The sequence below is a fragment of the Myotis brandtii genome, unplaced genomic scaffold (genome assembly GCF_000412655.1).
Source record: "Myotis brandtii unplaced genomic scaffold, ASM41265v1 scaffold179, whole genome shotgun sequence".
Taxonomy (NCBI): Eukaryota; Metazoa; Chordata; class Mammalia; order Chiroptera; family Vespertilionidae; genus Myotis; species Myotis brandtii.
In genome coordinates this window covers 5463541-5477227 of record NW_005356635.1, presented here as the reverse complement: position 1 = coordinate 5477227, position 13687 = coordinate 5463541, and the positions used below count along the sequence as shown (strand labels likewise).

At 42.6% G+C, this 13687-nt stretch overlaps 1 protein-coding gene and 1 long non-coding RNA gene across 6 annotated transcripts in view; one reads left to right on the top strand and one right to left on the bottom strand.

Annotated features, from left to right (window-relative positions):
• Window positions 1-7670: 7670 nt before the first annotated feature.
• Window positions 7671-8950, bottom strand: LOC106725631. Its single transcript, XR_001361559.1, has 2 exons — window positions 8865-8950; window positions 7671-8175 (listed from the first exon to the last, which is right to left on the bottom strand). It is a non-coding gene; the product is annotated as an uncharacterized LOC106725631 (long non-coding RNA).
• Window positions 8870-13687, top strand: part of RNF13 (ring finger protein 13) — a 190432-nt gene continuing 185614 nt past the window's right edge. For 2 of the 5 annotated variants that reach the window (XM_014537443.1, XM_014537440.1), the window contains exon 1: window positions 8870-9051. In XM_014537443.1, coding sequence (XP_014392929.1) covers window positions 8887-9051 — 165 coding nt within the window. In that variant the 5' untranslated portion in view covers window positions 8870-8886. Of the gene's footprint in view, window positions 9052-9093; window positions 9192-13687 lie in introns of those variants that run through there. The other 3 variants (XM_014537444.1, XM_005863474.2, XM_014537441.1) reach the window with 2 other exon arrangements.

Genomic DNA, 13687 nt, shown 5'->3' with positions numbered 1-13687 from the left:
GGAGGCAGCCAATCAATGATTCTCTCTCATCATTGATGTTTCTATCTCTCTCACCCTCTCCCTTCCTCTCTGAAATCAATAAAAATATATTTTAAAAAACCACAGTAATACTTTCAACAAAAGTTACAAAAACTATCTAATTATTTTCAGTTTATTGAATCCCATAATCAATTTTTGTTTCTCCTGATTTTCTTGCCAGTTCTCCTATAAATCCAGAACTCTATAGAGTTCTAATAATTTTCATCCAGTTTGAAGGGTACAATCTGAAAATGTCAGAGTCCTTTCCATGGATCCCTCAGACAATGTAACATTTTTGCAAATGTATTATAACAACACAGCCTGTCTCTAAATGACAAGTAGAAATTTAAAATGACATGGTATGGATTTGATTATAATGCAAATGACATGGAATCTTGGCCTTTCTGTAAAACACAATATTTCAGAATAACAATTAGAGTTATAAATGAAAGAATATCAGAATCTATTTTACTAATATGCATATATAAATAGAATAGAGTTTTTATTTCTTTATTTGACAAAGCTTCCCATATACCTTTTGCAGAATATTTTCCTTCATAAGGAGAGAAAACAAATCATTGAGGCATTCCTGGGCCTATTGGAATGACCTAAAGCCAATTCTAGGTCATGAAAAAGTTTCTTAAAATTCAAACACTGGGAAGCTTGTCAAACTTATTTTACTAAAAGATCATATATCATTATTATTATGATGCATTCAAAGTGACAAAAGGGTATTAAACACAAACATCGGCTAGCAAAGCTTTAGTTTCCATGATTAAGAATGTGGCTTTTTAAAGTAATCAAGTACCTGATTAATATAACACAACATATAATCATTTCAATAATTTATAGAACTTTTACTTCCTGGGCAAAAACAGGAAAGAATTTTTCCTTTTTTAAAAAAAATATATTTTTCACTGATTTCAGACAGGAAGGGAGAGGGAGAGAGGGATAGAAACATCAATAATGAGAGAGAATCATTGATTGGCTGTCTTCTGCACGCCCCCTACTGGGGATTGAGTCCACAACCCAGGCATGTGCCCTTGACTGGAATCGAACCCGGGATCTTTCAGTAAGCAGGCTGATGCTCTATTCACTGGGCTAAACCAACTAGGGCGTTTTTCCCTCTTACTAGACTAGAAAAGGACTACACAATTTGCATTAGCTTACTTTAGATTCATTTGTGTAAATAAATTTATTATTCATATTACTTATAATTTCCTTTTAGGATTTCTTTTCAACCCTTCTATAACTTTCACAAAACTTCTTTCCCATTCAGAAATAACCTGCATTAGAACTTACTTTCTTTTTCCTTCAAAATGCATCTCCATCCCTCATGCCTTCTAATACTAAAACTATATAATTTCTTTCCAATTGGTTAAAATTCTTAAGTCTTGGAAATCTTAATTTTTAGGTGATCACTAAAAAGTAAGCAGTTAGGCCTAGCTGGCGTGGCTCTGTGGTTGAGCATCGGCCCATAAACCAGGAGGTCAAGGTTTGAATCCCGGTCAGGCACATGCCTGGGTTGCAGGCTCAATCCCCAGTATGGGGTGTGCAGGAGGCAGCCAATCAACGATTCTCTCTCATCATTGATGTTTCTATCTCTCACTCCCTGTCCCTTCCTCTCTGAAATCAATAAAAATATATTTATAAAAAAACAAAAAGTAAACAGCATTCTTTAGATTGGCAAATACATTCACACTTTTGAGAGACATATCCTATATAATAAAAGTCTAATATGCAAAGTGTCCAGTTGTCTGGTCGTCCGTTCAACCAAAGCATAATATGCTAATGATATGCTAAGGCCGCTCAATTGCTCGTTATGATGTGCACTGACCACCAGGGAGCAGACAGTTGACTGGTTGACCAGTTGCTGTGACATCAACTGACCACCAGGGGGCAGACGCTCTGACTGGTAGGTTAGCTTGCTGCTGGGGTCCAGCTCATCAGGACTGAACGAGATGGGCTGGACACACCTTGGAGCCCTCCTGCGGCCCCTCCCCTGGCCGGACCCGCTCCCGATGGGCCCCCATCGGGGGCGGGGCTGGCCGGACCACACCCATGTATGAATTCATGCACTGGGCCTCTAGTTTCTAATAAAGTATAAAACATTCACTAACAGTTTCAAGTGTATTTTCTACCTTTTCTGTAATAAAAAGTCAAAAGTAGGCAAACTCAGATGAATTAATATTTCAGTATCCTGTTATTTCAAAATACCCTGATATTTAATAATTTCTACTATTTAAGACAGCAGAACTACAAAGTTTTAAGTTACCAAGGACTTTACTTTGTTTTTTTCCTTTACAACATGGGAGTGGCCCCTGCCTGAGGGCACTTCTACAGCTCAGGCCCTCCAAGGAGAAAAACTGGGGGGGCTTAGAAGGTTTATTTCCCATAATTTTCTTTCTGAGTAGACTATAACAACATGAAATCTTGCATATAGAAGAGATCTTATTCTATTCAAAACAGAAACAAAAACAATCCCTAACGTAAATAAATGAGTACTCCCAAAAGGAGGGACTGGGACATTAGCTTTAGAATCTTATTTTACACTATTCCAGAACAGCAAAAAGACCTTCGGTTCTGAGTGGCACAAACCCCAAATAGCAGAGACAGAGGAGTCCTTGTGTTCATAAAAGAGCGAAGAGTAAACTAAGTCCCCAAAAGATAAGAAAGCAAAGAACATCTTTAACCAGACAGACAGACAAAACTCTCACTAGCTAAGCATTTCGGCAGCTGATGCCTTGAGAGAGAGAGCAGGGAGAATCCCCAAGATTAAGAACTCCCCGAAGCTGCTGGCAAATTCCTGCAATCCCTGCCATGGGCCAGGGGTCCTCAAACTACGGCCCGCGGGCCACATGCAAATACAAATATTATATTTGTTCCCGTTTTGTTTTTTTACTTCAAAATAAGATATGTGCAGTGTGCATAGGAATTTGTTCATAGTTTTTTTTTAAACTATAGTCCGGCCCTCCAATGGTCTGAGGGACAGTGAACTGGCCCCCTGTTTAAAAAGTTTGAGGACCCCTGGTTAGCCTGTTACAAGCAGCTGGGGCACCCAAACAAAGTGGGATATGCCCCATCTTTAAACAAACCAAACAACAAAGAGACAGAGCAACAATCAACAGAGACACTCTTACATACAATATTTATAATGTGCACAACATACAGACAAGAGCTTCACACCATGCTTTCCCAAACACTAATCTCCATTTGTGCCCAGTGAAGAGGATATTTAAGAGTGAGGTCAAGCAGTATTGCAGTAAAACACCCTTTTCCTTTTTTTTGTTTTTGTTTTTTTGTTTATTGGAGAATAAGGATAAGTAGCCTAATCCCCCAAGATCCGTCCCAATGGAGTGTCTTTTGGGATTGAGCCACTAGCACCCATCCTTGAACAATTTAAGCAAGATTACAGGCAAAGTTACACCAGGCAAAAACCACCCTAATATATAATACCTGTATTTACAACAGACAGACAACCATTTGTGGCTTTCCATGCACAACCACACCTTACCGTGCACAGCCAGACGGAATACCAGACAGAAGCCCTGCATCATTCAGGACCTTGTCTGGAACCTAAGCTGGTCAGGCCTGGGTGTGGAGAAAAGGCAAGGAACTTGAGAGGCCGCTTGCAACCAGGAGTTGATTAGGCTCACCCCAATGGGGGCAACAGACAACTGACTTCCCATTACAGAGTTACAGAAAGCTTCATTCAATTTAAGTTTTAGGTGAGATGACGGGGATTGCTGAGGCTGGGGCTCAAAACAGGAAAATTCCTGGCAGTGCTGCAAGTAAAAGAGTCCAGGCCTCAGCCTCAGGAACCCCCAGTCCAGGCAGCAAGCTGGATCCCCGGTACTCACCCAAGAGGACTCCCTGCTTGTATCCACCAAAGTCACCAGATTTGCCAGATTATGTAATCTGACAACCAAGGGGTCTGGGCTACCTGTCACTACTTCAGCCAATTAAGCAGAAACAGGGTTGAATCATATATGAGTGTTTATTCCAATAGTGCTGGCAGTATGGGAGGGCAGCAGGTCATTCACAAAAATCTGCTCTGTCTCTCCCCATAAACCAGTTGCTTATATTGGGTAGAAGGACAAAGATTATGTGGAAAAGTAAGAATTACAGGCATGGGAAAATAGGCACGGTATAATCATTACAGATTACAAGTTATGTGGGCTGGAGCGGGGAAGGTTGCAGAAGGTGGGCACCTCTGAAACTAGATTGTTTCAGCCATGAAGTTGTAAATCTTTCCATAATGATAGGCAGTTCTTGGGAAAGGAGGATGGACTGCATTCCCAATGTTAGCTCCCATGTCCCAGGGCATACAACTCTCAACCAGGGTAGAATGTTCTTTCTCTAATCAGAACAGAACCATCACCAACAGAGCATGATTAATACTTTTTAATTGTAGATAGTCCCCAGTATTCTATTTCTGCCCCTAACAATGTTAGATGTAAGAGAGGGGTACAATTCATCTCAAGGGAAACAATGACCAGGTCATTTCTTAAAGGCATTTAACTTTATACAGCGCCCCCTTTTTTTGGTCTGAACTTTCTCAACGGGAAAACACACTTTTTTGAAAAACTCTTTTGACTGATACCTGACTTTTTGTGTTCTGAACCTTTCACTATCTTACAAAATGAACTTATTTTTTTAGCTTAGAATTTTATAAGGAAATGGGAGTCTGTTTTAATCTTTGGCCAGAAATGTCCTAAAGCAGTTTTTTAAAGTTCTGTTTGATGCTTTTTCAAATGTGCCCATTCCTTATCTATGTCAACATAAGAAACATTCAAACCTGCAGAGAGCTTTTATAAGAGTTTATTTGAGCCACACTGATGACAATTGCTGGGAACCAAGATTTCAAATGCTTCTGAGAAAAACAGTTTTGCAGTTTTTCTTATACATTTGAAGTTATAGAGGGAAGTAAAGAAGAGTAGGTGAAGGTGGGAGAAAACAGGATGGGGATTAGATAACACTATAATTAACAAAATTATGTGCTCTCTGGAGGGAGATTACACCTTTCAGGGGTATTTCAAAGGTGTGTTAACCTAGATGCACAAAAACAATGAACAGAACTTGCTTAAAAACCTTTCACTAAAGAAGTTATATGCTGGGGCATGACTACCTATCATGACTTGCCCAGTTAGGAATTCATGATCATATCATCCTATGAGGTTACCTTAGGTAAAAATCCCCTTTTCATCCACACATGTGAAGAATCCTGTGGATTCCTTATATATTCTACTAGAGGCCCGGTGCATGAAATTCATGCACTTGGGGGGCTCCCTCAGCCCGGCCTATGACCTCTTGCAGTCTGGGACCCCTTGAAGGATGCGTTTTTAGGCTGCCCACAGCCCCTTCAGGGTAGGGGAGTCCTGCTGGGGTGCCTGGCCAGCCTGGGTGAGGGGCTGAGGGCCGTTTTTAGGCTGCCCACAGCCCCTTCAGGGTAGGGGAGTCCTGCTGGGGTGCCTGGCCAGCCTGGGTGAGGGGCTGAGGGCCGTTTTTAGGCTGCCCACAGCCCCTTCAGGGTAGGGGAGTCCTGCTGGGGTGCCTGGCCAGCCTGGGTGAGGGGCTGAGGGCCGTTTTTAGGCTGCCCACAGCCCCTTCAGGGTAGGGGAGTCCTGCTGGGGTGCCTGGCCAGCCTGGGTGAGGGGCTGAGGGCCGTTTTTAGGCTGCCCACAGCCCCTTCAGGGTAGGGGAGTCCTGCTGGGGTGCCTGGCCAGCCTGGGTGAGGGGCTGAGGGCCGTTTTTAGGCTGCCCACAGCCCCTTCAGGGTAGGGGAGTCCTGCTGGGGTGCCTGGCCAGCCTGGGTGAGGGGCTGAGGGCCGTTTTTAGGCTGCCCACAGCCCCTTCAGGGTAGGGGAGTCCTGCTGGGGTGCCTGGCCAGCCTGGGTGAGGGGCTGAGGGCCGTTTTTAGGCTGCCCACAGCCCCTTCAGGGTAGGGGAGTCCTGCTGGGGTGCCTGGCCAGCCTGGGTGAGGGGCTGAGGGCCGTTTTTAGGCTGCCCACACCCCCTTCAGGGTGGGGGGTCCCCACTGGGGTGCCTGGCCAGCCTGGATGAGTGGCTGATGGCTGTTTTCAGACTGACTAAGCCCCTTGGCGACCAAAGCTCCCAGCCTTTCCTTTTTTTGTTTTTGTTTTATTCACTCCAGCTCCATGGCCATGACGACTGGAAGCAGATATCTGGGCTTTATTTACCTTCTATAATTGAAACTTTGTTGCCTTGAGAGGAGGCAGCATCTGGCTGGGAAGCGTGGCTTCTTCCATCATTGGGGCAACCAAGCCTCCTGCTTGCTCCAGCTCCGTGGCTGCCAGCTGCCATCTTGGTTGGGTTAATTTGCATATAGTTGCTCTGATTGGCTGGTGGGCGTGGCTTGGGGCATAGCAAAGGTATGGTCAATTTGCATGTTTGGCTATTATTAGGTAAGATTATATTTTGATTGGTTGAACGAATAACCGGATGACAGGACACTTAGCACATTAGGCTTTTATTATATAGGATTCCTTTTTTATCACAGTAATTTTTCTTTTCAAAATGACAAAAACTTTTTACTGATTCTAAAATTCCCTTTTATAATTGTAAATAATGACTAGAGACAAAACTTTAACATCTTTAGTTAATCTCAGTACTTAAAGAGCCTGCATTTAAAAATATATATATTTTTATTGATTTCAGAGAGAGGAAAGGAGGAGAGAAACATCAATGAGAGTCATTGATGGGTTGCCTCCTGCATGACCTCTACTGGGGATCAAGCCCACAACCCAGGCATGTGCCCTGACCAGGAATTGAACTCTGACCTCCTGATTCATGGGTCGATGTTCAACCACTGAGCAACACCAGCTGGGATCTGCATTCTTTTCATATTTTAGGGAAAAATACTTTTAAGCCATTTTAGACAATTAGGTAATTGGGTATCTTGTGTTTTTTTTTTGTTTGGTTGTTGCTGCTGTCTTATAATATTTTGGACGTGGGAAATTCTACAATGCTATCTGTATTTTTAGGAGGATTTAAAAACAACAACAACACTATCAAACACAAAGTCCTAACAGCTCATTTTCTTTTAACCCTTATGTTTTTGAAAGCCATAATTAAGATAGATATCAACCTTACGGGCTAACCTACTTTTACAAAGATAGTAGGTTTTCCCAATCTATTTTCTTCCAATTTACCTTTATTCAACACAGTGGGGAGAATCGATACTTCTTTAGAGTGAAGCACAATTAGTAGGCCTAAATGCAGTACAAATAGCACTTTATCTTGTTTATAACTGAAAGAACTATACCAATTGTAACCAGAAGAGCAGATTAGTCAGATCAAAATGTTTTGTCCTCAAGGTGCTTTTACTTAAGGAATAAAAGAATCTCTTCTTTGTTTTTTTTTAACCCGTAACATTTTTTACTTCTTTCGATGTCATTTAAGAAATCTCTGATTTAATATAAAGCCAATTTGAGAATTAATGAAGAAATGCTGACATTGTAACTATGTTTACACTAATTATACTAGACTTCATAGTAATATCCCCAATTCTGATTTTTATGTACAATTATCTTAATGGCAGGATTGTATATTAAGTGTGACTGTCTTCACACTTGTAAAATTTAGAATATGTAGAATATATAGCCAGAGGGTACATAGAAGAGGAAAATATGTTTGATGGCCTTTGTTATTTTATTGTAATTTGATTTTTAACATTTTTGTATTTAATTTTTGAGTAGTGTTCACAAGGTACAAAATTCAAAGGCCCCAAAAGATACACAATGGGGAAAGAGTTTTCCTCCTATTCCTTTTTCAGTCACTCAGGTGTACCCAGAGCAATCAAATTAAAAGTTACATCCAATGGTATTCTTCAGGTGTTTTCTGTGCTAGCCCTTCTGGCCCCTCCTTTGTTTAAAAGATGAGGTCGAAGGATGTAAAACCTGTAAAGGCGCTTATTTTGAAACAGAAGCAGGACCAGAATCTAGCGTCTCCTGGCATTCTAATTCAGGACTTTATGCAATTTTTTGCAGTAAACCCACTGCTTCTTTTTTTTTTTTTTTCCATTGCCTCTTCAAAGTGGCTAATTGGCAACTGATAATCAGCGTGGATGGTCCAATCCGGTTAAATTTCAAAGAAGCTTCGTTTGAGACTGGAACGCCCGGGACGGGTAAGGTTTACCTGAAGGGAGGTAGAGGACGAGAATTTTTGATTCATCCAAAGGAGGCAAAGGTTTTAAAAGTCTGACGTAGGGCTTAATCAAATAGTTTGACTTTTGCCGAGTCCAGGAGTCGGCCCCAGTCAGGCCCAGAGTGCTAAGGTCAGCGCGGCTCCCAGCCAGGCGAGGACTGCAGGTGGCCCTCCGGGTGCTCGCACCCCTAACCACTGCACCGGGACTCTAAGGCGCCGGCCTAGGTCGCGTCAGTCTCCGCTCTCAGCCTGCGGACAGCGTGCAGAGGGGATGAGGCCTTGTCCTCGTCCTCGCCGCTTCAGCCGGTCGGGCGAGTGGGTGCAGGAAGAGACGCCCTGGTACCAGCTCCAGGGCCTCCCAGGCGCAGCCGACCAGGGTGTCGGGCTGCTGCCGCCCAACAGCCACATCAGACCTGGGCTGCCGGCCCTGGCCGCTAGGTCAGGGCCCCTCCGGACCCCACGGCCTCCACTCCCGGGGGCACAGACCTCTGGGCCAGCCTGCTCCCTACCCGGCCAAAAGCAGAAGTCTGCCCCACCCTGCCCTCAGGGGAAGACCGATCACGCAGCCAAGAACTCGACTCCACCAACTGGGCATTTCTCCGAGCCCCGCGAGCAGGCGGAGACACAGCGTGGGTGTGGGAAGGAGCCTTAGCAAACACAGCCGGGGCCCAATGGCTTACTTCCGCCTTCGGGTGCAGGCCAATGAGGCGCGTGGGGCGGGACTTCCGCCTTGTCGCCGTGCTGTCGTCCCCGCTGCCGCTCCGGGCTCTGGGGTCGGTGAGGAGACTCAGTCATGGAATCAGGTTAGGACTTCTCCCGCAGAGACGCGTCCCGCGAGCCTGTCTGTGTTGTGGGGCCAGCTTCCAGGTAAGAACCCCCGCGGCCTCGGAGCGGCCGGGCGCCGGGCCTGGGCCGGAGAACACACCCCCTCGCCTGACTTGGAGCTGCGAGGTCTTTGCTGCTCTTCCCCAGGCTGGGCGCAGAGGAAAATAAGCTTTTCGTAAAAGGTTATAAAGATAAAAAGCTCTGCCTTGGGAGGGCCGAGACTCCCCCACCCCACACCCCACCTCCCTCTCATGAGTTTGTCTGTATCTGAAGTTGCTGGTTTATCCGTTTGGCTCCTCACAGTCCCCTGCCGAGGTGGCAGGAGCTTGGGAAGATGTTTGGAAGGCTTCTCTTGCCGCAAAGTCCCCAGGCTAGACTTTAGTTGCAGGGACTCTTTAATGTTTGGAAAAAAGAGGCTGTCACCTCCTTTCTTCCCAACCTTTTCCCTCCTCCTTTTCCACTCCCTCCCCCTCGCCCCCGCCCCCGCCCAGTGGGAGCTCAGATTGTAGGTGCGACGTGACTCTGCTGGACACCGAGTCCCGGGCCCTGCCTCTTAGAGTCTGCTGCTCTGCCCGGAAGCCTATTGCGTGACCGGCAGAACCCTGTGCGGGAGAGGGAGCAGCCCCACCCGAGGCCAAGCGACCCCAGAAGCACTCAGGCCACCAGTAACTTTGGTGGCAGCCGCTGAGTGCTCTGTCAGCTTGTGGTAAACTCCTCAATTTTGGTCTAATTTGGCAATAATAAATTTCCAAAACTATCGTTTTGTCCTCAGTTTCAGTACCGTGGGCAGCCACTCAGGTCCTCTTGTGTCCCCAGACCTGACCGACTGTTATTTGTCAGTGATGCAGCAGGAACAGTGAGAACGAAGACATTTCTTTCAACAATGATCTGTTGTTTTCCAAGGAGAACATCTGCGGTTTTGATACAATATAAGTCAGATTGGGTGTGCCACCAAAAGAGTTTAGTATATTAATGGATTTTGGAATCAATTTAGTGCATTGACATTAACATTAGAAAGAGAAAGAGAGGGAGCAATATCAGAGGACATCCTATGGAGTAAGAGTAGATATTTATTTCATGAAGTTTTTGTTGGTTTTTAAATATGTGTATATGAAGAAGATGTTAATGTTCTTATTCATTAATTGAAATAATGAATTAATTGAAATAAGTTATTACATAGTTAAGCCTCAATGTTTTTTTAAAATAATTGGTAGAGTTCAGTTATTTTTGTGTTAGAAATGACAATATTTTATTAATATATTTTTTACTTCTGCTTTTATTTGAAGCCAACCAGCTTGATGTCTCCATGTGTAATAGTAAATCATGTGGGCAGAATCTTGGTTTGTGCAGTTTCAGTACTTGAAGGGTTTGGAATAAACTCTCATCTATCCTTGTTTAAAGCTCATTTCTCTCAAGCATTTTGTTACTAGCATTCAATACCCTTCCTTTGATAGTTTTCTGCATCAGAGTAACATAGATGTAGTAGAAGTTTTTCAGGTACTAATTTTAGCAAAGTAAGGGTAGGACTAAGGGTATGATAGGTTTATGTCTTCGAGTTACATTGGGTAGGAAGGCATTTTATGTTTTATAGTTATTGCCATAGAAAAATGAAATGAAATGGCTTGGTCAAATTTCATGGTATGCTTACTTTATACTGGTATGACCTAAAAACAGTTGGTGTTTAAGTAAAAAGTATGATTTTGGACGTTTTAAAATCTGGGAATTAATGTTTAGCAGAAGGCAAGATGAGTTTAAATCAAAATAGTATTTTGCATCATTTGACATATTACTGCCATATGGCATTGCATATGGTGGTTTCACATGACAAAAAGGGAAGAAAGTTGGTAAGCATTGTTAGTTTTCTTAAAAGAGGAAACAGTGAATTTCTTTTAATACAACATGGACTTTAATCATTATTTAAAAATAAATGTATTCTGCAAATGGTTATTGAGCATATATAAAAATACAGTATTAAGCTTTCACATTATGTAAAAGTTGTTTTGGAAATAGAACATATAATTGATATAGTCAGAGTTTACATATCATAGCATATAAATAGCAACAACAGTAATAATAGCTAGCATTGATTGTTTACTATGGGCCAAATACAAATCTAAGCACTTTATATTATCTCATGTAATTCTCACTGTTATCAATGTGGTAGATAGTACTATTACCCCCTTTTTATATGGGGAACGAAGGCATCACAAATACATGCTGAGTTAGCACAGGTTGTTACTGGAGTTACTAGAATTTGCATGTGGGCATTCTGACAGTAAAGCCTTCCATCTTGTGTCATGTTTTATTAAAAAGTACAGAACGCTATGGGGTTATTTTGGATTGTTTCCTTGCTGGTTTGGACGACTTTGCATAAGCTCTTTTGGCCCTCAGTTTCTTCAACTCTTCCTTAAAAAAATGTAGTAAGCCGTTATGTTTTTGTGGGAACTAGGATAATTTGTAAAGCACTGGACAGAATATGTGTTCAATGAATGATATGCCTCAGCCATTTTTCTTTCCTTGAGGATGTCAATATTGTTAGAGGTTGGAGGAGGATGGGAGGCGAAAGCTAGTTCCACATAAGGACACTGAACCATCAAAGGTACTGAGGTAGGAAAGCAAAGTTGTATGTTTAAGGAACAGGCTGGTAAGGATACCTATTTACAGATTATGTAGATCCTTAATACCAGGGTAAGGATTTTGTACATGATTCTTAGTTGAAAAGAACCCCTTTTTATGGATATTAATCTTTTTTTTTATGGATAGTAATCTTTAACAGAAGTCTGGTGTAGTGGAAGCCTGGAGGTTGGAATACAGTGGAGTTAAAAATTACAGTAGTTGAGTCAAGAATGATGACAGTGTGATTGTAGTGAAGGGTATAGAGACCTGAGAAATGTTTATGTTGACATTGGGAACTGACATAAGTATAAGAAATTTTTGGGAGGATAGTGATCTATTAACAAAAACAGGATATTATGAAGAACAGGTTTTGGTGGAAGGGGATTTAGGAGAAGAATTTATGATAGGGATTTTGGTTTTGGAGCTGAGGAGTTATTCAGATGTTTGGAAATGTAAAATGGGAACTGGGAGCTTTGTATGTTCCATAAAAATCTAAGAGACGATTTGCTCACATTTTGAGGAAAATTCGCCTGTGGGTCAAAGTTTCACAGGGGTGATATGACTCTTGAAGGTCCTCAGAAATGCTAATTTCTCACTTAATAGAGATGTACCCACTATTTTTCTCTGTGATATGTTTTGTGTCCTGGGAAGATAGGAAAGAAGGTAGGTGGGAGGGAAAATTTTGGAAACCTAGCAAGACTCCTATTTATTATTTCAAGAAGAGCCAATAAATTGGAGGCTCACTAAGAACTTAGAAAGATGCTGTGATTTTTAGGTAGTGCCAGGCATTCATACACACAGTTGAATGTTAAATTGTAACATCTTCAGATTTGTTATTTTTGTCATCCCCACTTTGTTACCCTTAACAGCAAAACCTTTCAAAACAGAGAACCTGTGTGCTTTTTATGGGGCAGCAACAAGAGGGGACCTAGTGAGATTATATTTTGCTTATAGCTAAGATTGTGGAAGGAGAACCTCAAATGATAAGAGAAGAAGGCTACATGATGGGAAGAAGAGAAATTCTGTGAATGAATCTCTGTGCTACCCATTCTCTGGCTTCAGTTTCCTCGTTTTATAAAACGACAATGAGATAAGAGAATTCTGACCTTTGGTAAGAAGGAAAGAAAACCATTTGGAGACCCTTCACACTTGAAAAAACAGCTCAGATCTAAGAGTAGTAGGTCTTTAGGTTTTCTCTTTTGGCAAATTTTCTGGGGTTTGGTGCATTTGAATAGGGCATGATGCTGAATTAAGCAGTATAATTTATGCATCTCTGAACTATTTTTACTTCCTTGTAATGCAAGGCCTGAGTTACTGGCCAATCGAATAAAATATTGAACATTAGGCACAAGTGATAGGACAAGGAAAGGTTTACATATTTTGTCACACTATTGTTGGAAACATTACTTGGAGCCTGCTACTTATGGGTTTTTCTACAGCATTCACTCACCAAGTATTTATTAAGTGCCTTCTATGTCTGTTCTAGGCACTCAGAGTACATTAGTGAACCAAAGAGACAAAATCCTTGACCCCATGGAAATTATCTTTCAGTGGGAGAAATAAGGTAAATTTTAGTAATGGAAAGTAATTAGATTTTTCTTATCTACACTAATAAAAGACAAAGATGCTAATTGACCATACCTTCGCTACGCCCATCAGCCAATCAGAAGAGTATGCAAATTGACCCAACAAAGATGGCCATTAAATTTGCATACTGAAGGCGGGGTGGGACAGCGCAATCAGCTGCCCACCCTGCTGCCATACGGGCCTGCCGTGTGCAACCCAGCGCGGGATCTGGGCCTGCCATCTGCCACTGGGGAGTGGGCCTAAGCCAGCAGGTGGTTATCTCCCAAGGGGTCCCAGACTGTGAGAGGGCACAGGTCAGGCTGAGGGACACCACCCCCGCGCCAGTGCACAAATTTTTGTGCACTGGGCCTCTAGTCCTACCTAATAATAGACAAACATGGTAATTGACCGTACCTTCGCTACGCCTCCCATTGGCTAATCAGCGAGATATGCAAATTAACCGCCAACAAAGATGGCGGCTAATTTGCATACTGCA